Source organism: Chrysemys picta, chromosome 2 (genome assembly GCF_011386835.1).
Source record: "Chrysemys picta bellii isolate R12L10 chromosome 2, ASM1138683v2, whole genome shotgun sequence".
NCBI classification, from domain to species: Eukaryota; Metazoa; Chordata; order Testudines; family Emydidae; genus Chrysemys; species Chrysemys picta.
The window spans coordinates 87574204-87601251 of record NC_088792.1 but is presented as its reverse complement, the minus strand read 5'-3'; the positions used below and the strand labels follow the sequence as shown (position 1 = coordinate 87601251).

Here is a 27048-nt window from a genome sequence, read left to right as displayed (position 1 = left end):
AAAATGCTCTTTTACTCTGAAAAATATATTTAAAAATCTACAAAAATGGTATTATGCAGGACTCCACATTTGCATCTCAAGGACACCAAGATAAAATCTGTTCACTTTATAAGCAAAAAACTTTTTAAAACCTCAAGTTCCCGATATCCAAAAGTCAATTTACGCTCCCTTGCTCATCCATTGACCAGTAATCCTACCCCAACTAATATGTACTACAGGTGTAGTCATGGGACAAGTGAGGTAAAATTCTTTAACTAGAATTTAACTTTCTGATGTGAAAGCACGAAAAAAAAAAAGGATATTGCCTCTGTAAACATGTCCGGCAAACCTAATAAAATCAATTAAGTCAAAGCAGCTATTTTCTTACTGAAATAAACAAATACAGTATACATGCATGATTGCATCTGTTCCAAGTAAAAAATAATCGATTAAAATATTAAAAATGGAAACTATACCAAAGTATGAAAACGTTGGCCTACAGGCCTCAAGTACTCAGAGCAGTGGTTCCCAAACTTTAACGACCCTTACAACAAAGCTTAAACTTGTTCCTCGTAATAATTTTAAAAACAATACTAGCTGCCTATTTAATTTTTAAAACAGCAAAAAATATCCACCTCCCTTTCCATTTCTTATAAGGAGTCTTGAAGCTTAAATCTCCTCAGTGTAATAAATGTGCTTGCTTTGATCTGCTTAGTTCTTGGAAGTCCAGGTCCCTAGGGACAGCTCTGTCCGCCATTAGGGAATTTTTCCCTGAGAACCCCCTGTAACATTTTGCGAACCCCAGTTTGGGAACCACTGACTTAGAGCACTAGTTTTCTTTAAAATACAGTTTTTGAAAGAAAGCCAAAACTACGTGCAAAATTACTCTTTTAATTTGTGGTGTCAGGATCAGTGGCAGTGCAGGGTGGATAAAAATCGATGATTTAAAAAATTAAAAATGAAAAAAATCAGATTTTTTAAATTTAAATCGGTTTTTTTGATAAAATGCTTTTGGAGGAAAAAACTTATCTAAAGACAGTTTTAATTAAGATACATTACAGCTCAAAGATATCTCATTGTGGAATAGGGATTATAAATTCTAATTCTATAGTATGAGACAATATATTCATGTAATGTTTAAGAAAAGTTTTGTAAATGAGTTCCAATAGTTCATGGATTAGGGACCCAATTTTATGGGGTTCCAGGGGCTTCGGTATAGATTATTTAGGTTAATGCTTCTATCTACCCAATGGGACTCACTGCTCAGTCTAGAAGATACCATCAGAGATGCTTAGTTTTGCAGTTCTCAAACTGTGGATTTGTGTCTCCAGGGATAACATGCTTGTTAACAACAAAAATGTTTTTAAATAAATAAATAATATATACAGGTGAGAAATAACAAATCTCAAATCTATTGTCCCTCTGCAAATTTGTGTACACAGAGTGAATCCCTTACCTCTCTCTAAAAAGTGCAAAGTTTCAAAAAGTTCAATGAATAGAAGATTGTTGGGGGCGGAATAGATCTGGACAAAGCGAAGAAGTCTGGAGATAAATGTGAGAAGGGAGGGACAGGCAGTAGAAACAAAAGTGAAACTGTTTGAGTAGCATATTTAGGGTGACCAGATTAGAGGAAGAAAATATCGGGACACATTGGGGGGGAGGGGGAGGGCAAGGAGCAAAAAAAAAAAAAAAAGCCGAGTGCTGCCGGCGGAGCGAAATATCGGGACAAATTGCCAATCTTTGGTCGGGACGCAATTTATCCCGATATTTTGCTCCACCGGGACAAACACCTAAATATTGGGACGTCTGGTCACCTTAAGCATATTCCAGAAGTCTTGAGGTCTTTCTGAGTATAGCCTTCATTGATTTGAGATCTACCAGACCATTCTCTCACCAGAAGGGAAAACCTATAATGGCAGTAGGCCATAAAAGAGACCCAGTTTGGGAATATTTTAATGAAGTTCCTCTACCTGTGAAGAATATGTATTAAGGTTATAACAACCAACAAGAATGCACTTTTATGTAGAAATCCATTATTAAATTGAGCCTTCCTGCCTAGTGATTTAAATCAGGATTTAAATCAAATCCAGCCTGGTGCAGTGTCACCTTTCATGTTTGGAAATTTTCATATGTAATAGTTAACTGTTGTATAACAGGAATAAAAAAAATTAAGTAAGGAAAAAAGTGACTTTTACAAACTTCAGCTGATATAGATCCCTTACAGCCTTCATTCTGTATACTGACATTAAAAACCATGGACTAAATAGAGGCACTGGTTTCATGGCTCATTACAACCATTTGTAACATGCACCACTGCCTGATAACCATTAAATGCCCACTTCATTTTAAGTTGTCACCTACAGTATGCATGAACCCCCTGCACTTAACAATCTGTCCCAACTTGTATTTAACGTAATCACTCTAGTTAACTTCCCAAGACCTGAAGATCAGCTCTGTGAAGCTCAAAAGTTTGTCCGTTCCACCACCAGAATTTGGTCCAATAAAAAAATATTACCTCACCTACCTTGTCTCTTTAATGATCAATGACGCAGCTTTGTTAGCAGCTCATCCACTCCATTCCTAAGAGCCTTTGGATGAATACCATCTGGTCCCGCCAATTTTTCAAATTGGTAATTTAACTGTAATCAATTTGAATCAGAGATAACCCCACTGATATGACCAGGTAAAGAGTGGAGCTGTCAACTGTGACAGAGAAAGTATGGAGAGGAGAAGGGGTGCTGAGTCACTGATATTGAGAGGACACGAGACTACAGGAGGAGATGAAGTCACCCATGGGGGGAGAGAGGTGAGATGTAGGGAAGAAGGAGGAGATTGACTGACCTATAAGGATCATCAGTTGTGGTGGTTGGGAGAGAGACAGGGAGGGACAGGGGAAAAGGCTCTATCGAAGGCATGGCTGAAAGAGCAGTTGTGAAGTTAGGATCAAAACTAGGGAAGGGTTAGTGTAGTAGAAGCCAAAGGAGATAGGATATTGAAATTAAATTAATAAACTTCCCTTCCCCTGCTATTGACATAACAGCAAACTTGATAGCAAATCACTTAAATGTTAAATATTCCAGTATGTTAGCAGCATCAAATCTATGAGGTTGTCACAAGTAGGATAAGCATTGCAATGCAATAAGCTATGCAATAATGCAATAATGTATTTTGAGTGTCCCAACAACTGCCCATTTTTGTAGAAGGGTATATCATTTAATATTTATAGGGACACTGTCATATTGAACTTTTAAAAGTAAGTAATTAAATAGAGCACCCTATAAACAGTATGTACTAAAAATCCTCTTTAAAATGGCTAAGTATTCTTTTGCTGATGTTCAAAACTGCAACAAATATGCTGCAGAACCTCTCTCTGCTCTCTCCCCTCCATTTCTGTGCACTTGTCTGATTGTTGACTGTTCTAATTGTGCTTTGCTGATGGTGAATTACCACTTGCAGATACTGAAAAGAGAGTAGATTAGTTCCCCCAAGGGCAGTTCATGAGAGTGATTAAATTAACCAATAATACCGCAGTGAAACCATCTATACACAAAATGGCAAACAGATAAAAAAAGAAAGCATTTTTCTTTACTGTACATTAGAGATCAGACACCCTGGAGCCCCACTTGAACCTGACAAGTAAATGATGCAGCAGATTTAGGCAGACAAGCAGAATCATTTACTGCCATTCTGAATAATATTAATAAATGTAGCAGCATCCAGGCTTCAACAGGAGTGCTGATCAAGAGAACAGACATATAGTCTGATTGCTTATACTGAAAACAGAACTGTAGTAACTTATACCAAACCCAAACAGTTGAGAGCATGATGAAATCTCATTATAAATAAATGAAACTCTATGATAAAAGCTTCTTGCATAAACAATAAGAAAAAATTATGGAAAACGAGACGACCTCTAACACCAGCATCATGTGAAACAAATTCAGGCTGATAGCCTCTCAAAGATAATGGAGACAAATAACTTGTCATTTTTAGTGGAATGGGTACCACAGCTCTAAGTTAAACATTATGGAGGACAGTATATAAGAGAGCCAGCAAGTGCATGTGTATGCATCATATGTCAAAGGAAGGTGCACAGGTAAAAATAAGGACCTGAACATCAGCCTATTGTTTTCACACACTGAAATTTACACAAGAAATGGAAGTTGGCTGCAGCTGAAAACCTCCAAGGCACTGTCTACTTCTACAACCAACACAAAAGACAAAAATATTAATTCCTGAATCATAGTTCTAGCAACCAAGCAAAGCATCATGCACACTTTCTTATTCATTTATAAAAATCTCCCAAACCCTACAAACACATTCCCTGCCAGACTCATTAGTTTGGTCTTGGGCAAACAGTACTTATTTGGGGAAGGGGAGCCTGCCACTAAATTGCTGGTTAAACTCTTAACGAAGGGAATTCCAGCTTCAAAACAAGTTTGACAGGTCTAGTCTTACCCTTAGGCCATGTCTACACTACAAAGTTAAGTCAACTGCACGTAAGTCAACATCGAGCCTCCGATTTAAGCAAGTCGATCTTGCATATCCACACTACTCATTGTGCCCGCGAAGTGCATCCTCACTACCAGGGATTGCATCGAAGCACGGAGCACTGCACTGTGGGTAGCTATCCCACAGTGCACATAGCCAAGTGGAATTTTGGGTTGGGCTTGCAATGCCTTATGGGACCAAAACATAGGCATAGGGGGTTATGAGAACAAGGCGTTAGCTTCCCATGATGCACTTACCTCCCTCCCTCCCTGAAATCAATGGCAAACAAACCAAGCTTTTCACGCCTTTTTCTGTAAGCCTGGATTACCCGCGCAGATGCCGTAGCACAAAAAGCATGGACCCTGTTCAGTTGTACGCTGTTGTGAGCATTACAAACACCTCACATCTTATCCTGCAGTATTTACACAGCCGATACAGGAGCCGCCGCACGGAACAATGTGATGCCACACAAGCAGCCCTGCTGGAAGACATAGAGCAGAGCAATTCGCAGTTGCTGGTGACAGTTGCGCATCACCTTGACATGGTTGAGTGCCATTTCTGGGCACAGGAAACAAGCACTGACTGATGGGACCACATCATTATGCGGCTATGGGATGACAAGCAGTGGCTGCAGAACTTTCGAAAGCATAAAGCCACTTTCCAGAAACTATGTGAAGAGTTCTCCCCAGGCCTGAAGTGCAGCAATACTAAAATGAGAGCTGCTCTGACAGTGGAGAAGCGAGTGGTGATAGCTCTGTGGAACCTTGCAACACTAGACTGCTACCGCTCAGTGGGGCATCAATTTGGAGTGGGTAAATCTACCGTGGGATCTGTTGTGATCCAACTTTTCAAGGCCATCAACAGACTTCTGTAAAGAGGGTAGTGACTCTGGGCAACATGCAGGACATAGTGGAATGTTTTGTCGCGATAGGGTTCCCTAACTGCGGTGGGGCGATAGGGAATGCATCCCTATCTTGGCACCAGACCACCTTGCCAAAGAATATATAAACCAAAAGGGGTACTTTTCAGTGGTGTTGCAAGCGCAGGTGGATCACAGGGGCATTTCACCAACACCAGTGTTGGATGGTTGGGAAAAGTGCATGATGCGTGCATTTTTAGGAACACAGGTCTGTTCAGAAAGCTGCAAGCAGGGACTTTCTTTTTTAGACTGCAAAATAACCATTAGTGATGTTGAAATGCCAATCATGATCCTCGGAAACCCAGCCTAACCCTTGCTCCGATGGTTTATGAAGCTATATACAGGCAGCCTGGACAGCAGAAGAGACCGGTTCAACCATAAGTCGAGCAAGTGCAGAACAGTGGTGGAATGTGCCTTTGGACGTTTAAAAGGTCGCTGGCGTTGTTTGCTTTCTAGGTTAGACTTCAGTGAAAGCAATATCCCGATTGTTATTGCTGCCTGCTGTGTGCTCCATAATCATAATATCTATGAAGCAAAGGGAGAAAAGTTTCCGCCAGAATGGGGCGTTGAGGCAGATTGCCTGGCAGCCATTTTTGAGCAGCCAGACACCAGGGCAATAAAAGCACATTGAGGGGCCCTGCATCTCTGAAAAGCAGTTTCAGCAATGAGCCAGAGTAATATGATACTTATCTGTGTTGTTCCTTACCAAACTGTCCCCTCCATTGCATTTTCTCCTCTGTAAACTCCATCCCTGCCAACCACCGTGTGTTCAATGAATAAACAGTCTTTTCTTCTCAATCCATTAGGTTTTTTTATGCACACAAGCACAGAGAGACAGCAAAGAAGAGTAAGATAACCTGGGGCAAAAGGGCTGATAACACTGAGGGAGGGGGAGGACAAGGAAAGTTTGCTTACAGACGCACTGCAATAACAAATGTGTGGGAATGGGCGCCTTCTGGTCCTTGTACCCTCCCCTGGTATTGAGTGCAAGGGATACCAAACTTCCCCCCGCCTCATAGAACCTTTGGGGGAGGAGGATGTAGAACTGGGCGATGATGGCAGCAGGTCCAGCATAGGCTGCAGAAGGACTCTAGCATCCAGCAGCTGCCTTTCTTGAACTTCAACCAGGCGCCTCAACATGTCTGATTGCTCCTTCATAATCCGCAGAATCTCTTCCTGCATGGCACACACTTGATCCCTGCATGCTGTCCTGTCCATGTCCAGGTTATCAGACAGTGCAATCCTCCATGCTCCGAGCTCCATCTTGTCACTCTCGAAGGCGCACATTAACTCACTGAACATGTCCTCCCGAGTCTTCTTTTTCCTCCTTCTAATCTCGGAAAGTCTCTGTCCCGTAAGTGGAGGATGCATCAACCAACAAGGTTTCAGCTGCAAGGAATGCAAAGCACAAGGGTAGCACTGACAGTGCATACATTGTTTCTGGTGCACAGTTAATTTTTTTAATAAAACCCCCCTCAGTACACTTCTCTGCAAGCCACAACGTAATCACAACCGCTCGCTATTGCAAGAGTCAGTTTGCTGCTCTAGCCATGATGAGTAAGGCCATGAGGCATGGGCGACAGGTCTTCTGCTGCTGCTTTTGTGAAGACATCCTTGGGCTCACAGGTTGGAACTTGAGAAAAGCCCCCTTTTCCCTGGATGGTGCTTGAGGACAGACACCAGTGTAAAGCCCCCCAAATTGTTTTTCACAAAAGCAGCACTAGGTTGGGGGTGGGGGGAGGAAGACAAACAGGAAGCCGCTACCATCACCCTTTTTTTTTTTCTCAATGCTGCTTGCAATATATGGTGATCCCTTCCAACCACAACCACGGCATATTTGGGAAAGCGTGGTTTTATGACCCAGATTTCATCAAACAGGGGGCGGTTTACTTGTTAAATTGTTTGCAGTTTAAGTGCTAGCACTGAAGACTTCCCCCGTTTCCCCTACGTGACTCTATGCGATATCACTCTCCTGATGGTAACAGAGGCAGCAAAGGAGCAGATGTTGCAAGCATCTGGGTACGAACCTGGTCCTTATGCTGGAATACTGTATGCTGCAATGATGCCAGCAGAGTTAATACTGGAGTGGGGCGGGAAAGTGTCCTACCATGGTGGACGAAATAAGGCAGCCCTTCCCAGAAACCTTCTGCAAAGGATTGCAGAGTACCTTCATGAAAACTTCCTAGAGATCTCCATGGAGGATTCCCGGGCCATTCCTGTGCACATAAACAGTCTTTTTTGGAGAGGATCCTCTGCGTAGCTGGAGTGCCAACAATACCCACTACACCTACTTTTTAGTTCAGATTAAACATAAAAAATAATAGCATGTAACCCCTCCAGTTTGATTGGAAATGTGTACTCACCAGAGTGCCTTCCCCAGTATCACACTCTGCTGCCAACTTCTTCTGTGAAGGGATGGGCTCCAGGGTTAAAAACCGTTCTTGGATGTCAAGGAGAATCGATCCTCCGCTTGCCTGCCTCACATTCTCCTCCTCCTCTTCCTTTTCAACAATGTCCTCATTGGGAGGTATCCACAGAGCATTTTGGGGTAGTGGTAAGGTCGCTGCCAAGAATCGCATGCAGCTCCGCATAAAAGCAGCATGTCTGCGGGCAGAACCAGAATGACTGTTTGCCTCCGTTGTCTTCTGGTACGCTTGCCAAACCTCCTCTATTTTCATGCAGCACTGCTGCATGTCCCTAGTGTAGCCCTTCTCCCCCATGCCCCGTGCAATCTTGGCATAGATGTCAGCATTTCTTCTGCTGTATCGGAGCTCTCCCTGCACAGACTCTTCTCCCCACACAGCAATAAGATCCACTACCTCCTGTGTACTCCACGCTGGAGCATGTTTGCGGCCTTGAGTCTTCACGATTAGCTGTGCTGGCGAGCTCTCCGCACTGATCAAACAGGAAATGAAAATTCAAAAGTTCCTGGGTCTTTAACAGGGGAGCGGTATTTCCTGTGTACCTGACTGACGTGCAGTGGAGTTGAAAGTGCTCTCCAGAGCAGTCAAAGTGGAGCACTGTGGGACACCTCCTGGAGGCCAATTCATTCGAATTACACAACACAGTGTTTACACTATCCCCATGTCGACCCATAGGTGTCGAATCAAGCGCTACACCTCTTGCAAAGGTGGCATACAGAAGTCGACTTTCAGGCCACTTAGGTTGGCGGAAAGGACTCAGTGTAGACACATACATTATTAGATTGATTTAATGAGGCTTATGTCGACCTAAGTATGTAGTGTAGACCAGGCCCTAGACTTAGATTAGTTGCCTTGTAAACCATAAACATTTAGTCTGTCAGATTTACAAATATCTCCTTTTTAGTACCTTCTACTGTTATGACAATATTTGAGATAGTTTTTATTTTTTTTATGGCCTCAGTATTATTGTTTAAATCAGATGTTCAGTTACTCTGGTGATGAATACGGTATAAATACCTAACAGTAACCACTATTATCTATTGCCACCAGAGCTCAAGATAGCTCTTTCTTCAGTTCTACTCAATATGCATACCACTCAAATTCTCAAATTAATTTAGAACATGTAAAACACCCACAATAGCCAAGACCAGATGTGTCCCCCACCCCCAGACCCTCTGTTCCAATATAGTGGAAAGAAGGTTATTGTACTTATACTACCAGATTATCCAAATATATTGGGAGGAGGAGGCAATCAGAAACTATTGATAATCAGAATTTCAGATACGTTTAAACATTCTGGGGGGAGGGGGTGCGAGTGTCAGGAAAATGGGGCCCACACTGGCATCTGGAGTAGGTGGGGATGCGAGTCTTTGGGTTGGGGGCACTCCATGGCTGGGCTCTGAGGGGCAGCGGCACAGGGTACATGAGTGTGTCTGGACTCTGGGGGACGGCAGCTAGGTTATGATGGGGACGGGGTGTGTGCCAGTGTCTGGCTGGGGGGCCCCACGGCTGGGTTCTTGGGGGTATGAGGTGCATGCGAGTGTCTGGACTAAGGGGTGCCCAGCAGCTGGGCTCTGAGGGGTGTCTGGCCCCCCTACTGCGCTCTCTATTCCTGGAGGAATTATTTTGTGTCTGTACTGTTACAGACATAGTTGCTGAGAGATATTTTGAAATAAATTACCAAAATAATTGAAACTGGTGTGATTATACAGTGTTATTTTGACAAATAAAATATGCAGAATTTTAAAATATTGTGTGCATAATTTTGGGGCGCAAAATTCCCCCAGTAGTATATGTATCCATCTTTGCAGACAAGAGTTGCTGCAGGTACACAACAAACTGTGGACAATGAGGGATAATTGAATCTTCATGACTGCTCAACAAATATGCTAAGAGAGTTAGTTGGGAGAAGACACTTACTTCCTCCTCTGGTCCCGGCGGAGGGAGGAGAGGAGGGTTGGCACAGTGGAAAGTTACCGAAACACCGAACAAAGGCGGCTAGGTGTTGGAAGGAAGTTTGGGCAGAAGGACGGGAAGGAAGAGCACGCACAGACAGACAAAGTGAGAGAAGGTGAGCTGGGGGAGAAGACTCCATGTTTCAACACACAACCCATGCTCTGCAGCAGAAAAACCTGAACAACCCAAAGGATCCAGCCTCCATCTCAAAGAATGCTCTGGAGTGGTGTGAAAACAGGCAGGGAAGTGTGTATAGGGTTTATTATTTTATATGGACTGTGTATATCTCGGTCTATTAAAGAGCAATAATGTGTTAGACTCTGGACAAAGAATGTGTGTGTGTTATATGCTTTACACTTACCACAGGCCTCCTGAGAGTGTTAAAAGTTAACCCAGAACATTCACACCTTTGGGTGGAGTTCTGGGACAGGGTGTGTTTAGGTTACAAGGGAGTGAGGCTAGGCAGCGGGACCGTTGGTTCCAGCACTCAGGAGTAGGTGCAGAGAAGGAAGAACTACTAGATACAGCAGTCATCTTAACTTGCTCTAGATATCTAATATACTTTCACAGAGTTGTTTAAACAGCACCATAATTCATTTAAACTGCAAGAAGGGCTTATTTAGCACTTTAGCCTTGTACATATGGATATAAACTAAAGAGGCATGAAACAATCATACTGAAAGTTATATAAATTTTTCAACATTACTGTGTTAACTTTTCAGGAGAGAGCTGTAAGTAATTAGGTAACTAATTCAAAAGCAGTCTAGGTCAGTAATAACCAATATTTAGTACCATTTGACCGTTGGGTGGCAAGAGGGGAGGACTCCTGCCTCATACTGAGAAAGCAGGACAATCAGTGAGTTATCTTAAGTGCCTATACACAAATGCAAGAAGCCTGGGAAACTAGCAGGGAGAACTGGAAGTCCTGGCACAGTCGTGGAATTATGATTTGATTGGAATAACAGAGACTTAGTGGGATAACTCACATGACTGGAGTACTGTCATGGATGGATATAAACTGTTCAGGAAGGACAGGCAGGGTAGAAAAGGTGGGAGAGTTGCATTGTATGTAAGAGAGCAGTATGACCGCTCAGAGCTCCAGTATGAAACTGCAGAAAAACCTGAGAGTCTCTGGATTAAGGTTAGAAGTGTGAACAAGGATGATGTCCTGGTAGGAGTCTGCTATAGACCACCAGATCAGGGGGATGATGTGGATGAGGCTTTCTTCAGGCAACTAACAGAAGTTACTAGATCACAGGCCCTGGTTGTCATGGGGGACTTCAATCACCCCGATACCTGCTGGGAGAGCAATACAGCAGTGCACAGACAATCCAGGAAGTTTTTGGAAAGTGTAGGGGGCAATTTCCTGATGCAAGTGCTGGAGGAACCAACTAGGGGCAGAGCTCTTCTTGACCTGCTGCTCACAAACCGGGAAGAATACAAAAGTGGATGGGAACCTGGGAGGCAGTGACCATGAGATGGTCGCATTCAGGATCCTGACACAAGGAAGAAAGGAGAGCAGCAGAATACGGATACTGGACTTCAGAAAAGCAGACTTTGACTCCCTCAAGGAACTGATGCGCAGGATCCCCTGGGAGAATAACATGAAGGGGAAAGGAGTCCAGGAGAGCTGGCTGTATTTTTAAGAATCCTTATTGAGGTTGCAGGAACAAACCAACCCAATGTGTAGAAAGAATAGTAAATATGGCAGGAACCAGATTGGCTTAACAGTGAAATCCAGAAGCTTACAAGAAGTGGAAGCTAGGACAAATGACCAGGAGGGAGTATAAAAATATTGCTGAGGCATGCAGGAGTGAAATCAGGAAAGCCAAATCACACTTGGAGTTGCAGCTAGCAAGGGATGTTAAGAGTAACAAGAAGGGTTTCTGCAGGTATGTTAGCAACAAGAAGGAGCTCAGGAAAAGTGTGGGCCCCTTACTGAATGGGGGAGGCAAACTAGTGACAGAGGATGTGGAAAAAGCTAATGTACTCAATGCTTTTTTTGTCTCTGTCTTCACGAACAAGGTCAGCTCCCAGACTATTGCACTGGGCAGCACAGTATGGGGAGGATATAACCAGCCCTCTGTGGAGAAAGAAGTGGTTCAGGACTATTTAGAAAAACTGGACGAGCACAAGTCCATGGGGCTGGATGCACTGCATCCAAGAGTGCTAAAGGAGTTGGTGGATGTGATTGTAGAGCTATTGGCCATTATGTTTGAAAACTCATGGAGATGGGAGGAGGTCCTGGATGACTGGAAAAAGGCTAATGTAGTGCCCATCTTTAAAAAAGGGGAAAAGGAGGATCTGGGGAACAGGCCAGTCAGCCTCACCTCAGTCCCTGGAAAAATCATGGAGCAGGTCCTCAAGGAATCAATTTTGAAGCACTTTGAGGAGAGGAAAGCGATCAGGAACAGTCAGCATGGATTCACCAAGGGCAAGTCATGCCTGACTAACCTAATTGCCTTCTATGATGAGATGACTGGCTCTGTGGATGAGGGGAAAGCAGTGGATGTGTTATCCCTTGACTTTTGATACGGTCTCCCACAGTATTCTTGACAGCAAGTTAAAGAAGTATGGGCTGGATGAATGGACTATCAGGTGGATAGAAAGCTGGCTAGATCATTGGGCTCAACAGGTAATGACCAATGGCTCCATGTCTATGCAGCCGGTATGAAGCGGAGTGCCCCAAGGGTCGGTTTTGTTCAATATCTTTATTAATGATCTGGAGGATGGCGTGGATTGTACCCTCAGCAAGTTTTCAGATGATACTAAACTGGAAGGAGTGGTAGATACGTTGGAGGGCAGGGATAGGATACAGAGGGACTAGACAAATTAGAGGATTGGGCCAAAAGAAATCTGATGAGGTTCAACAATGACAAGTGCAGACTCCTGCACTTAGGACGGAAGAATCCCATGCACTGCTACAGACTAGGGACTGAGTGGCTAGGCAGCAGTTCTGAAGAAAAGGACGTAGGGGTTACAGTGGACAAGAAGCTGGATATGAGTCAACAGTGTGTCCTTGTTTCCAAGAAGGCTAACAGCATTTTGGGCTGTATAAGTAGGAGCATTGCCAGCAGATCGAGGGACATGATCTTTCCCCTCTATTCAGCATTGGTGAGGCCTCATCCGGAGTACTGTGTCCAGTTTGGGGCCCCACACTACAAGAAGGATGTGGAAAAATTGGGAAGAGTCCAGCAACGGGCAACAAAAATGATTAGGAGGCTGGAGCACATGACTTATGAGGAGAGGCTGAGGGAACTGGGATTATTTAGTCTGCAGAAGAGAAGAATGAGGGGGGGATTTGATAGCTGCTTTCAACTGCCTGAAAGGGGGTTCCAAAGAAGATGGATCTAGGCTGTTCTCAGTGGTAGCAGATGACAGAACAAGGAGTAATGGTCTCAAGTTGCAGTGGGGGAGGTTTAGGTGGGATATTAGGAAAAACTTTTTCACTAGAAGGGTGGTGAAGCACTGGAAGGGGTTACCTAGGGATGTGGTGGAATCTCATTGTTTAGGGGTTTTCAAGGTCAGGCTTGACAAAGCCCTGGCTGGACGATTTAGTTGGGGATTGGTCCTGCTTTAAGCATGGGGTTGGACTAGATGACCTCCTGAGGTCCCTTCCAACCCTGATATTCTATGATTCTATGTGTTTTAGTTGTGGAGGCTTAGTCCTGTTCCTCGTACTACAGAATCCACATCAGTAGTGCTTTACCAATATTTAAACAAGGGGCTTTGATAAAAATTTCCTGTAACCTATAAATGTACTCTCTCTTATAACCAAGGAGGGAGGCAAAATAACTGGCCAAATGTTTAATATAGGACGTAGCATACTGGATCAGACAAGTGGTCTATCTTGTCCAGTATCCTGTCTCCAGGGACCAGCACAACTCTGCAGTAGGCATATGTGAAATAATCTGTCCCCACACAAAGTTTTCAACCTGATGTCTAATAATTAGGGATTTGTTTAAGCCCTGAAGCACAAGTTATTGTCATTATTTATAATTATCATAGTTTCTGGGTTAAGTGCATCTCTGACACACACACCCCAGGTCCTCCTTGAGGGCACCCACTTAAGGTTTTGGGCTTCCCAGCCATCACCTCTCTGGGGGCAGAGACCCATTTCTTTCCCCCTTCGGACCTGGGGTTTACGCTTGCAATCCTTCTGCACTTCAATATGAGTTTGAAGCTGACCTGGTATCAGCACCTGTGGTTCTCTCTTTCTCCAAAGGCTAGCATAGTGTACACCAATTACCAACCAGTCTTCAAAGCATATTACATTTATTCTTAGGACAAAAGCATTACAAAGAAAACATATCTAAAAACCTACATGAATGCTGAAAGATTACCAGAGGTCATCTCCAACTCCAATGTAGGCCTCTGGTAGATATTAGTCTTTCAAACCCCAAAACTGGATTTGCCCCCTTGATTACAAGTTCATATCAGTGTTTAGATCAGGAACCAGACACCAACTAGACAGTTCAGCTATTTCTTTATACAGTTCAGGCTGCTGATGTCCAGTCTCTAGGAACAGCTAATCACGAGTCAATGGCCCTATTCTCAGGATGGAGCTTCAAGAAGCTGGGTTTTTGCATAGCTGCGGTTGTTTAATTTGCATAAACTATTTCCTAGGGATTTCCCAGGAACCCCATTTAACACTTATTACTCCAGAAGTCCATGCTTCCCTGGCGCATTTAAACATAGTAGTTGAACTTACACTCTTGTTGAGATGAGTTCCTGTCTGCATCCTGTAAAACTTGCCCATACCGGTATTGCCCTGGCCTCTTCTTTTGTCATTCAGTGTTGCACGCATTCTAAAGCAATATGCATTTCCTCACCTTTTGGGGGCGAAGCCAGACTTTGAGGCACCTGCTCCCCTACTTGGTGTAAACTTTGCTTGTGCCAATCAGAAACGAACACAAACAGGTTTTGGGCCCCGTCCCCTATGACACTTCTATGATGTCATAGTTGGTACTTTATGGGCTGCCTGCTATGTGCAGGCAGGGAGAGGAGAAAGAAAAACGAATCCTGTGTATCCTGTGTACACCCGTAACCGAGCCTGATCACCTCAAAGCCTCTCTCTCAGCTCACGTGTTTCAAACAGAGTGTCTACGTTTGCCGGTCGTTATGCGTTGGTTTGTATTTGTAAGTATCAGTTATTACTAAATGCTGCATTTTTGTTTATAAATATTGTTAGTAGATATTTTAGTCATTGTGTGTTTTTAAGTTTCATTAACTCTATTAGCTAATCAAACGCTGCTCCCTTACCCCTTGTAATTATCCCCAATAAAACTTTAAATTGATTAATTTTAGTTGTTTGTGTGTGTGTGTGTGTGTGTGTGTGTCTGCAGTTTGCATCGTGACCCATACTCTCCTTGCATCCCTTAGCAATATAGTCTATTGCCACGTGCAGCCTGGTAAATAACAGGCCTGCATTTTCTTTCGCCCCTGCGTGCCCGTGGCAATCCACAACTCTCAGTTCTCACATCTGTCACAATGTGAATTTTGGATATTTTTAATATCTATATAAATATCCAATTGTTTTTTGAATGGTGTTAAGTTCTTGGTTTCAGTGACTTCCTCTGGCATTGAGAGCCACAGCTTACTTACATGTTTATGGGAAAGTATTTCGTATTATCTGTTTTGAATTTCCCACTTTTTAATTTAATCCAATGTCCCCTTGTTCTTGCATTACTCTTCTACTCTTGTATTGCTCTTGTGTTTAAGAATACTTGCTGAAATGTTTACACATTATTCCTGAAAAACAACAAGTACAAATTTCAATTTAAGTAATCTGCTGTGTGCTGGCAGAGATTAAAGGGACATTTCTACCTGGAAAGTTTGTTTACGTTTTGTTTTGCTTTAAACAAATGACCCGTAAGATTATGACTGAAAAAATAGACTTTAAAAAAAATTGTTTTTGTTTACACAAAGTGCTGTTAAGTTTTGTTGATGGCCAGTTGTACTCATCTCATGTAACCAGCATGCCTACATACATTTCTAATGCACTGCTCTGGGGATGAGGCAGTTCACATGCAATTCAACTTGACAGTCCCTATAAGGCCAAGGCAGCCATAGGGAGAAGGCAGAATCCCTCCTACAGGAGATTTTTTGAAAAATAGCTTATTACATTTCAGAGGCAAAGAGCATATAGTCTTCAAAAATATTTTTTCTGAGCCCCAGAAATAAAAGTATCATTCATTACAGGGATGATTCTGCAATATCCAGAGAATGACTGAACCCCAGAAGCAGGCAAGTCATCCCAACCGTCCCTAAGGTTTTAGAAGCTTCTCGGACCATACTCCAAAACATCACTGATCCACTTAACAAACTCACCACTGTAACTCACATTCTTTTTGATACTGAGAGCAAGGAATGAACTGACACAGAGTCCTATAACTCTTATTCAATGAAATAGTTACGATTTTCTGAATATGATTGAATTCATGTATCATTTTTGTATCTGAAGTTATGAATATTGACTATATACCTGTCACAGTGTTTGGGGGAGACAAGGCCCTGCACCCCCAGCTTCCTGCAATTCACCGTGACTCTCAGTAGAACAGAAGGTTTATTAGACGACAGGAACACAGTCCAAACCAGAGCTTGTAGGCATAAACAGGACCCCTTAGTCAGGTCCTTCTGGGGGCTAGGGAGCTTAGACCCCAACCTTGCATCACATCTCTCACCCCTTCGAGATTGAACTGAGCGGGGTCACTCTGACCAGTGACTTGGGGAAATTCAGGGCCCCCTCTCTGGGACAACACATCCACTATCATGTTGGCACTTCCCTTCACAAGGACCACGTCCATATCATAATCTTGCAGGAACAGGCTCCACTTCAGGAGCTTGGCGTTGGCTCTTTTCATCTGGTGTAGACAGGTCAGGGGAGAGTGGTCGGTGTACACGGTGAAGTGTTGCCCAAATAGATATGGTTCTAGTTTCTTAAGGGCCCACACCATGGCCAGGCATTCCTTCTCGATGGCTGCGTACTTTTGCTCCCGGGGTAGCAACTTCTTGCTCAGATACACGAGTGTATCCCCTTTTTCATCATCTTGCACTAATACCGCCCCTAGTCCTGTGTCTGAGGCGTCGGTGAACACCATAAAGGGCTTGTCAAAGTCTGGGTTTGCCAGAAATGGGCCACCGACCAGAGCCTCCTTCAGCGCCCGGAGAGCCTTCTGGCACTCCTCGGTCCAGACCACCTTGTCTGGTCTCCCATTCTTGCACAGCTCAATGATGAGGGCGGCTATGGAGCTAAAGTGGGGCACAAATCTTTGATAGTACCCCGCCATCCCAATAAAGGCTTGGACCTGCTCTTTGGTTTGGGGAGCAAGCCAGTCTCGGATCACCTCCACTTTGGCTGGTTCTGGCTTTAGGCAGCTGCTCCCTACCCGATGGCCCAGATAAGATACTTCAGCCATCCCAATCTTGCACTTCTCAGCTTTTACGGTCAGCCCCGCCTCCTGCAGTTGGTCCAGCACTTGTCTAACCTGGGACACATGGTCCTCCCAGGTCTCACTAAAGACACAGATGTCATCAATATACGCCATGGCAAAACTCTCCATCCCCGTCAGTAGCTGATCCACCAGACGCTGGAAGGTAGCTGGCGCCCCTTTGAGGCCGAAAGGCAGGATCAGGAACTCATAGAGCCCCAAAGGGGTGATAAAGGCCAATTTCAGCCTGGCATCTGCATCCAGCAGCACTTGCCAGTAGCCCTTTGTAAGAGCCATGGTGGTAAGGAACCGAGCTCCTCCCAGATTGTCTAGGAGCTCGTCAGGCCCAGGCATGGGGTAGGCATCAGATACAGCGATGGCACTGAGCTTCCGATAGTCCACACAGAACCGGATCAACCAGTCCTTTTGGGGACCAGCATCACTGGCGAGGCCCAAGGGCTGGAAGATGGCTGGATCACCCCCAAAGCCAGCATGTCACTGACTTCTCTTTCCAGGTCCTGAGCAGTTTTCCCTGTGACTCGGAAGGGGGAGCATCTTCTAGGCAGATGCGATCCTGTCTCCACCCGGTGGACAGTCAGATTAGTGAGTCCAGGCTGGTTGGAAAACAGCTGTCGGTACAGATGCAGCACCCCTCTGATGTCAACTTGCTGGGCAGGGGTCAGCCAATCAGAGAGGGGAATTGTTTCCTGGGAGGAGCCAGCTCTTGTCCCAGGGAATAGATCTACGAAAGGGTCATCTCCCTGCTCCTCCCAATGTCCACACACAGCCAGCACCACATTTCCCGTCATAATATGGCTTCATCATATTGACATGGTACACCCGGTAGTGGTGTGCCCGGTTAGATAGCTCCAGCACATAGTTTTTCTCATTTAGCTGCTTGACAACCTTGAAAGGACCTTTCCAGGCAGCCTGTAGTTTGTTTTTCCTCATGGGGATGAGAACCATCACCTGATCCCCGGTGGTGTAGGCGCGGGCCCATGCCGTGCGGTCATACCAGACCTTCTGCTTCCTCTGGGCTCTGGCCAGATTCTCCCTGGCCAGGCCCATGAGCTCAGCAAGTCTTTCTTGGAAGGTCAGGACATACTCCACCACTGAGGCTACATCTACACTACAGGGGTGGGGTCGATTTAAGATACGCAAATTCAGCTACGTGAATAGCGTAGCTGAATTCGACGTATCGCAGCCGACTTACCCCGCTGTAGGGACGGCGGCAAAATCGACCTCTGCGGCTTCCTGTCGACGGTGCTTACTCCCACCTCTGCTGGTGGAGTAAGAGCGTCGATTCGGGGATCGATTGTCGCGTCCCAACGGGACGCGATAAATCGATCCCCGAGAGGTCGATTTCTACCACTGATTCAGGCGGGTAGTGTAGACCTAGCCTGATTCTCTATCGGGAGTGGCCTTCTCCTCCCATTTGTCTCTCATCAGGTCTAGGGGCCCCCCTTACCCTCTTGTCATATAATAGTTCGAAAGGTGAAAACCCGGTAGACTCCTAGGGCACTTCCCTGTACGTGAACAGTAGGTGAGGTAAGTACTTGTTCCAATCCTGCGAGTCCTGGTTCATAAAGGTTTTCAGCATCATCTTTAACGTTCCGTTGAGCCTCTCCACCAGCCCATTGGACTGGGGGTGGTATGCTGAGATCCAGCTGTGTCGGATCTCACATTTCTCCCACAAGCACCGGAGCAGGGCCGACATGAAGTTGGATCCTGGTCTGTCAAGTCTTCCTTGGGAAACCCCACTCAGCTGAAAATGGTTAGCAGCGCATCTGCCACGGTGTCTGCTTCAATGGAAGATAAGGGCACTGCCTCGGGGTAGCAGGTGGCGAAATCTACCACCACCAGAATGTATTTCTTCCCCGACCGGGTCATCCTGCTGCGAGGTCCCACTATGTACATGGCCACCTTCTGGAAAGGCTCCTCTATGATGGGCAAAGGTCTCAAAGCCACTTTCCCCTTGTCCCGGGCCTTCCTCATCCACTGACAGGAGTCACAGGATCGGCAATACTGTTGGACAGTAGTAAAGACTCCAGGCCAGTAAAAGTTCTGTAACAGCCTCTGCCTGGTGCACCAGATCCCCTGTGAAAGGGAGGTCATGGGCCAGGTACAGTAGCTTTGTTATACAAATAAAAACTAGCAGGATCTTATTAAAGGGGACAAGATAAAGATGCCACATTTATTATGATAACAATTTGATTTATGACCAATAACTAATATCTTAATCCTTATACACACACACATTATACCTAATACCTATACACACACACACACACACACCCATCAGATGCTGCATAGTTACCAGTCCTGCTTGAGTCTGTAGCTTGGGTTTGTAGCTTGTGGCGGCTAACTGGCCAGGAAAGCCGGGCACAAGGACGAGCTGGGTCTCTGTTGGGCATGCACCGATGCCCTTCCATGTTGGCAGCAGAATGTTGCCCTCCTCCAAAGTTTTCCATCTCACCCATTCTTTTTGCAGGTTTTAGTTTGAATCCAGAGTCTATAGGTCTTGCTGTGTCACGCTGCCTCCAGGTTTGGTGATTGATCACCTGTCAATTGCAGACATGACTTTCAGACTCGGACCAGGATTTGATCTTCCTTTTATTGTACCTTTTCTTTTTAGGGTGGATTCTTCTTACTTTGTTAGGGCTCTTGTCTGCATCTTCAGCCATTGGTGTTTGAACTCTATTTAATCAGGACAGGCTGGGGCTGGAGGTTGATTCCATCATCCATACATACCTCATTCACACATCTAAACTAAACTAATAAGATTACAACAGGGTTTGCGAAAATGAAGGTTGCAGCAAGCTCTTACAAAATGGAGTAAGCGTTTTAAAATGGGGTTTGAATTACAATATGGCAAACAGTGAACAGAAGTTACAATATAGACAAGTATAATGAATGGCAAACAGTGAACAAAAGTTACACTGTAGGCAAGTGTAATAAATGGTGAACAGAAGTTACAATACTGAAACAGTGCAAGTCTTACTGATTTAAGCAGGAATTGGATTAATAGTAAAACTTACAAAGGCAGCTGACTGAACAGCTATGGCTCTTAACAAGCATCTTAATTGTTAATTAGCCAGTTATTGGGGTAACCAGTTTTATGAATGAATATTGTTTCATTCATAAAACTTTACTTATGAAGTTACATTAATAAAGTGAACAATTAAAAACAATTTTATTTATTAGTTCTACAGCTTGCGGTGATACTTCTGGGGGACCACCAGCTGCCTCCTGCTCCCCATTTCCCTTGGGGGAGACCATTCTTGGTACAGGAACCTCTTCTCCCACAGGAACCTCTCCTGGCAACCTCTCCCCATGGTCTGTGCCGCCCTGAGGTCGGCCAGCTCCCTTAGCTTCCGCAAGGAGGGATCTTTCTGCAACTCGGCCTGGAACTCAGTGGCAGGGGAAGGGATAGGGACCTGCTCCCTCTCACCGGCTGGGTCTGAGGCTGCAGCTCCTCTGAGCCGTGTCCCTGGGCGCTCCCTCCCCTCCGGGTTGGGGTCCTGTGCCTCAGGTAAGGTACCCTTCCCAAGGTCAGGGCATAGTGCCCCTCACCAGCTCTGGCTGGGTCACAACCACGGCCGCCCTGGGGGTTGCTTGTCCAGTCCTCTAGCTCCCCCCCCCCATCAACATCTCAGTGGGCAAATGGTGGTGCACCCCCATGTCCTTAGGGCCCTCCTTGGCCCCCCATTTCAGATGGACCTCACCACGGGCACTTTGAATGGGGTCCTGCCCACCCCCATCAGGGTCAGGAAGGAGTTGGGCACCACCCGATCTGGGGCCACCACCTCGGGCCGGGCCAGCGTCACCTCCATGCCCGTATCCCAGTATCCACTGACCTTCCTCCCCATCCACCTCCAGGGAAACAAGGCACTCGCTCCGCAGGGACAGCCCCGTATCCACCCTGTAAACGGAGAACCTTGAGTCCGGAGCATCCAGCCCCCCAGAGGAGCTGGCCTGGGGCACTCCTCCCTCCTGAGCAGTTGGAAAGCTGTCAGTCCCCCTTGCCTAGGAAGCCTGCCTCTCGTCCGGCTGGATCCCTACCCAGTTAACCCGGTGTGGGTTCGGTCTGCTCAGTCTGCCCTTGAGCTTGGGGCACTAGGTCCTTATGTGGCCTCTCTGGCCACAGTGATAGCAGCTCAGGTCCTGTTGGTCCCCTCGAGCCAGTCGGTTTGTCCTGATGCCAGATGTTCCCCTTGGGAGGGGGTTCTCCATATTCCCCCTTTGGGAGGTCCCATGGTGACACTCTCTCTGCATTATGGCGGGCCTGTTCCTTTGGGACTCCACCCTGCCACCCTTTGACCAGCTCATCACAAACTCATCAGCCAGCTGCCCTGTGCGTCGTGGGTTCTCTGGCTTTTGGTCCTCCAACCATAGCCTCAGGTCAGATGGGAACCGCTCATACAGTTGCTCCAGTACAATCAGCTTAACCAGGTCCTCCTTCGTCTGGGCCCCATCTGCCCACTTGTGGGCATATCCCTCCATGCGGATGGCCAGGTGCAGATATAAAACCTCAGGGGTTTTATACTGACTCCGGAACCTTTCCTGGTACATCTCGGGAGTCAGCCCAAACTCGCATAGCAGGGCCTTTCTGAATAGTTCATAGTCCCCTCTCTCCGCATCTTCCATTCGGCTGTACATTGCCACGGCTTTGGGGTCCAGTAAAGGGGTGAGAAACCGGAGCCTGCCTGCCGGCTCAACCTGGTGCAGCTCACAGGCATTCTCAAAGGCAATTAGGAATTCATCTATATCCTCCCCTTCCTTACGCTGGGGCAGGATGCACTTATCAAAGCTCTATGCAGTCCTGGGTCCCCCCTCACTCACTGCAGCAGGGGGCTCTCTGCTCCTCAGCCTCGCCAGCTCCAGTTCATGCTGACGCTATTTCTCCTTCTCCTCCAGTTCATGCTGACACTGCTTTTTCCATTCTTCCTGCTCCTCCTGCAGTTCCTGCCGCCTCAGCTCCAACTCTCATTTTTAGCTCCCTCTCCCATTCCAGCCGCCTCAACTCCAGCGATAGGGAGCTCCACCGGGAGGATCCCCTGCTGGCCGCAAGGGTCAGGGTGCCCTCAGTATTCACTGGGCTCCTCCCGGCCCCTCCCCTAGGCATAGGAAGGAGGGGTCTTGGGACCCTGGTGCCTGCCTAGCATCTGCCAGGCTGATTCCCTCCGAGACAGGGATCAGTTCCTCTGAGCGATCTCCCTCCTCCAGCTGGGCAATCAGCTGTTCTTTGGTGAGCTTCCCAATGCGCAGCCCCCTCTGCCTGCACAGCTCCACCAGGTCGCTCTTAAGGCACTTATTATAAGAAATAAGGGCCATGTGCTGGTTTCCAGGAGGAACCCCTAGTGTGCCAGCCCTTCTCCAGGTCACCACCTATCTCCCAGGATCGAGCTGCAGACTCCTCCGCCCCGAGACTGCTTCTCACTGACTCTTCAGCACGCCTGGTCCCTGTCAATCCCCCTTCGTTTACTGTTCCCCAGTCACTTACTGCAGGAAGCGCCATCAACGGGGTGCAGTAGATCCCACTGCTACCACCAGTTGTCACAGAGTTTGGGGGAGACAAGGCCCTGCACCCCTGGCTTCCTGCAATTCACCATGACTCTCAGCCAGACAGTAGAACAGAAGGTTTATTAGACAATAGGAACACAGTCCAAACCAGAGCTTGTAGGCATAAACAGGACCCCTTAGTCAGGTCCTTCTGGGGGTAGGGAGCTTAGACCCTAACCTTGGGGTTCCCTCCAATTCCCCAGCCAGCCCAAGACTGAAAACCCCCCTACAGCAGTCTCACTCTCTCTCCCTCCGGCTCCTCCTCCAGCCTTTGTCCAGTTTCCCGGGCAAATGTATCACCTGGCCCAATCCCCCTCCTGGCTCAGGTATCATCCCGCAAGTAAAGTCACCCCCTGCTATTCCATCCCCCCCCCCGCAGACAGTCCCAGTAAAACTAGACGACATTCCCAGGTCAATCCGCCCCGCTCCCTACTGCATCAGAGTACCTGCATTTCAAATGTTTTTGTTCCTGTGGTAATACCCACAAGGTAATTTACATACAGTCTAGCTAGCACATTGTGAATGGAGAATTCAAGTTAATGGCCTATCAACAAACACAATGGGCCATAGAAAAAGCCTATCCCCATCTAATGGACTTTCCTGTGGAAGATTCTAGCTAAAATATGGGTAATGGCTCTGGTATGACCCATTGAAGCATGCAAGGACATGTGACTAGATCATGTGGTACTGAACTCCATCTTGTGCCTGTACTTTTCCACAAACTGTGCTGAGGGCTTTGCTTGGAACAATGAGTTTCCCTCCACATGGCAAAAGCTATAAAAGGCACTGGAAACATCTCCAGTTTGCCTCTTTCCTGCTCTGATCTCTGGACTATGGACTCATACTAATGGGAGCATTCTGACCAAAGGACTGAGGACCTTCCAATCATCTGAAGCAATCAGACTTGACTTGAGCCAGCAGTTTATGCCATCACTGCTTCAAGCCTGATTCAATAACTTTACAATTATTGTGTGTATTTGAGTCCTTTAACCAATTTTCACTCTCACTTCTTTCTTCTCATAAATAAACCTTTAGATATCAGATACTAAAGGATTGGCAGCAGCATGATTATTAGGCCAGATCTGAGTTATATATTGACGTGGGTACGTGGCTGCTCCTTTGAGAGCAGAACCATCCCCCACCCCAGCTTGGTTGATGAAATTGGTTTTAAATAACCACCCATCATTAAGTCTAGTGTCTAAGGAGGCTGCATTTCTGACTTCTTGTTAGCCAAGGGGGTGAGATAGAAGTTTACTTTTGTTGCTGGCTTGGTATATCTTATGGAAGAATAAGCACCAGTTTTGGGTTGTGCCTGCCCTATTTCTTAGCAGTTTGTCCTGAATTTGGTATTCTCAGTTGTGACCCACTGAGGCACAGTGACAATGGTATACTCATTCTGCCTATAATATAATAGCCCTCAGTTACAAGGGCACCTTTTCATAATCACCAAGAAATCACTAAATAGAAATTCTGACTGACTTCACTGAGAGCAGGATCAGACTCAAGCTTTCAAAAAGTATTTTTAAAATGCTCCAACAAAGGGAAGAAATTGAGAATTGGAGGAGATGCATAACTTTTATGTAACTTTCTACACAGTTGACCTATGTCTAGTTCCAAGGCTTTGAATGGTAGAAATAAAAGATCCTAGTTATTTTTGCCCTAAACACAGAATACAAATAGAGAAAAGTTTCAGAATTGCAAGCACACTAAAATATTATATCCCTTTACATTTGAGTAGCCTTCCCACAGCACAGCATACTGAAGTCATAAAATGGAAGGAGATTATTTCCTTAGTGAAGCTTGCCTCAGTATCAGCCTCTAAGGCTGTCTACACTAGAGTTTTTTTTGACAAAAGTTATGTCGACGATCAAAAAGCACTATAATTTTATCACTACTGAATGTTCACACTACGCCCTCTCTGTTGGCAGAGTGCGTCCACACGTGGTGCTCTAGCATCGACAGTGAGAGCAATACACTGTGGGTACCTAGCCCAGTGTGCTACTTGCCACCTTCTGCAGCTAGGACTTGTGGGAAGGCAGAGTGGATCACAGCACATCATGGATGCGGAGTCAATATCCCATAATGAATTATTTTCTGTCCCAACATTCCACAGTCTTGCGACTTTTTTTGCATCATTTTTCAATGGCCCCTGTTTACTGTGTGCCCGCCATCTGTGTGAAAGGATGGATCCTGCACTGCTCTCTACTGTTGTGGTCACTGTTGTTAACACATCACAGATGGTAATGCAGTTAATCATGAGCTACCAATCTGACCAGGAATCAAAATTGCCTGACCTGCTGTGTGCCATGGAAAGAAGCAACACCAGATTACTTTTGGCATTCATGGAGCAGCTGCACACAGCAGACATCACTTTTGGGCTTGGGAAACAAGCACTGAGTGGTGGGATTGCATTGCTATGCAGGTCTGGGATGACGATGTGTGGCTTCAGAACTTTTGGATTCAGAAATCCACCTTCCTGGAACTGTGTGTGGAGCTCACCCCAGCACTGAGGCGCAAGGACACCAATGGAGAAGCACATGGAGATCACTGTGTGGAAGCTGGCAACCCCGACTGCTACCGGTCGGCCATGAATCAGTTTGGAGTCAGGAAGTCAACTGGGGGGGGGGCTGTGTTAACACAAGAGTGCAGGGCCATTAATCGCATTCTGCTAATCACATGACTCTCTGAAAAGTGCTTGAAACAGTGGATGGTTTTGTGGAAATAGGATTCCATAACTACAGCAGGGCGATAGATGGAATGCATTGTTCAATTTTGGCCCTGGACCATTTTGTGACAGAGTACATCAATAGAAAGAGGTGCTTCTCCATGGTATTGCAGATGCTTGTGGATCATATGGGTGTTTCACTAATATCAATGTGGAGTGGTCTGTGAAGGTGCATGACGCACACATCTTCAGGAACACTGGCCTCTACAGAAAGCTGCAAGCAGGGACTTTCTTTCCAGACCAAAGACTACAATGGGGAGATGTTGAAATGCCCACAGTGATCTTGGGATACGCAGCATACCCCTTACTCCCATGGCTCATGAAGCCTTACAGGGAAACCTGGACAGTAGCAAGGAGTGCTTCAACAATAGGCTGAGTAGGTGCAGAATGACTGTGGAATGTGCCTTTAGCAGATTAAAAACATGCTGGTGCTGCCTTTATGCAGGTTAGGCCTAAGTGAGGAAAACATTCCAATGGTCATAGCTGTCTGTTCCATAATTTTTGTTAGGCTAAGGGTGAAAAGTTTGCCCTGGGTGGAGCTCCGAGTTATATCACCTGGCTGCTGATTTCGAGCAGCCTAATACAAGTGCTATTAGAGGGGCACAAGGACGAGCAATTTGAATCAGGGAGGCTTTGAGGCAACATTCTGATAATGAGCGCTAATAATCTGTTTTTTCTATACAGCAATCTGCCGTGCATCATTAAGCTCAGTTATCTTATTTGGCCTAGCACTTGTGATGATTCCTAACTGGGATTTGTAGTAAGCAAATTATTAGAATGCATGTATATGTTACTAGCAGCAGCAATCACACATGTAGGACACAAATAAAGATTGGCTACCTTTCAGAGAGTTTGTTTTTATTAAACACCAATTAACCCACACAAATGGGTTGGCGGGAGTGGAGGTAAGAGTGTTGAGCAGTGGAGGCTCTCATAGCTATGCATAAATCCAGCTATCATTTTGGAAGGTGTCTCCAGGGCTGGAGTGAACAGGATATTGTGATGTTTGGGGAAGTTGCAAGGAATGTATGGGAGGAGTTTGGGAAGGGCATGGAAAACAGTTCTGCATAGGCTGAAGGCGGGGGCGAGCATGCATCTGTTCTGCCAGGAGTGTGATTAGGGACTTCAACATCTCTGTTTGCTCCTCTATCACTTTTATCTGCTCATGGACCTTTAGAATGCACTCCTCACTATACTTTCTGTCCTGTCTTTCCATTTCTCTCAGTTCCATGGCGCTCTTTTTTTTCTGATCGGAGGATTGGAGCACCCCTCTGAACATGTCCAACTTGCTCCATCTTGGTTGCTTCCTTATCTGGCAGAGACGCGCCGCCAGTGTGCAGGGTGCTCCCCTGAAAGCAACATCTGCAGAAGCACAAGAAAATTCATGGAAGTATGATTGTTAGTTCGCTCGCTACACTGAATCATTACAGTAAAATACACCTCTTAACATATCAATCACTTTCTCTCTTCCCTTGGCAAACACACATCTCAACGAACACCCTAAACATGGTGAGTTCAGCCTGGGTGGGCATTCAAAATGGGGCAAGGGTGTTAATGATGCTT

At 45.8% G+C, this 27048-nt stretch overlaps 1 protein-coding gene across 13 annotated transcripts in view; it reads right to left on the bottom strand.

Annotated features, from left to right (window-relative positions):
* The window catches only part of FBXL2 (F-box and leucine rich repeat protein 2), a 177833-nt gene that overhangs the window by 121200 nt on the left and 29585 nt on the right, over nt 1-27048 (bottom strand). For 2 of the 13 annotated variants that reach the window (XM_065587184.1, XM_005313478.3), the window contains exon 2: nt 1807-26847. The exons of the other annotated variants lie outside the window; for them this stretch is intronic. In XM_065587184.1, the coding sequence (XP_065443256.1) occupies nt 16395-17552 (1158 nt within the window). In that variant the 5' untranslated portion in view covers nt 17553-26847 and the 3' untranslated portion in view covers nt 1807-16394. Of the gene's footprint in view, nt 1-1806; nt 26848-27048 lie in introns of those variants that run through there. 13 annotated transcript variants of the gene reach the window in all.